Source organism: Rhagoletis zephyria, unplaced genomic scaffold (genome assembly GCF_001687245.7).
Source record: "Rhagoletis zephyria isolate East Lansing unplaced genomic scaffold, Rhagoletis_zephyria_1.1 Rzeph_scaffold_82731, whole genome shotgun sequence".
Classification (NCBI taxonomy): domain Eukaryota; kingdom Metazoa; phylum Arthropoda; class Insecta; order Diptera; family Tephritidae; genus Rhagoletis; species Rhagoletis zephyria.
Genome location: NW_016239779.1, coordinates 1 through 1,066, shown reverse-complemented (window position 1 = coordinate 1,066; position 1,066 = coordinate 1). Strand labels below are relative to the sequence as shown.

The 1,066-nt window shown below is 39.2% G+C and overlaps 1 protein-coding gene across 1 annotated transcript; it reads left to right on the top strand.

The window, feature by feature from the left end:
* Positions 1-180: 180 nt before the first annotated feature.
* LOC108357701 (odorant receptor 94a-like) lies at positions 181-825 on the top strand. Its single transcript, XM_017608774.1, has one exon. It carries the CDS (start codon positions 181-183, stop codon positions 823-825), a length of 645 nt encoding a protein of 214 aa, XP_017464263.1.
* Positions 826-1,066: the final 241 nt, after the last annotated feature.

The following is a 1,066-nucleotide window of genomic DNA, read 5'->3' as shown; positions in this document are numbered from 1 at the left end:
GCCGCCGACAATTGACTGTTAATAGATTTGGTATCGAACTTGTGTCCTGTCGAGTGAAACCACACTTTTCTAACCACTCGAACATGACGGTCGCCTTTTGTACTTTCACCTATAAAAACTAACAATGATGAACAGAGGCGTACAGTTCTTTGGAAAGGCGCGCCTATTCCTAACAGCGCGATGTACTTCGACACTATAGCCAATTTGCGACCATCGATACGCACGTTAACACTTTTGGGACTCTGGCCCGTCAAAAATGGCACTGGCGCAAAGTTCGAGCAATATTATCGATATTATCAGCTTTTATTACAAGTTTCATTCACTTTCATTCTTGCCACGCTTATGTGGCTGGAGGTAATTTTTATTCAAAATATGGAGTATGCCAGCGAAGTATTGAAGATTGCACTTTCTGAAACGGTTGTTGTCCTAAAAGTTCTCAACATTTGGCGTTTTGCACCTAATGCGGCAAAGTTGCTGCATGAATGGGAGCAGAGTGAATTTTTCGTGCCTCGCACGCCACAAGAACAATTAATGTGGCGACGTGCGCAAAACGCTTACAAAAAAGTATTGGCTTTTTATAGGATTTGGAGCATAATTTGCGTGCTTTTAGCTTTCCTGTCAGTTGTTTTCATGGAGACACCTCAGCTACCAGTTCCGTATTGGATTCCAGTCAAAAAATGGCGAGAAGGCAATGGCTGGCCGTTATATTTGTATGATTTCGTGGCGGTGATATTCACTTGTTGTTGCAATATTGAAATAGATTCTTTACAATGTTATTATCTATTGCATTTAACACTTTGTTTGCGGCTCATCGGTNGAAATTAATTCAAATGCAGCAGCGCGTGAAGGAGTAAGTTTTTTTTGTTTTTGTGAAAGACCTTGAGTTACTTTTCGTTTTACTTTTATTACATTTTACGTTACAAAAAAAAAAAAACAAAAAAAATTAGCATGGTCAAACGTTGCGAGGAGATTGTATCGCTACCTGTTCTCGTGCAGATTATATTCAGTTCGATGATTATTTGTTTTACAGCTTATTATCTGCAAAGTGTAAGTTCTCTTTGGAATT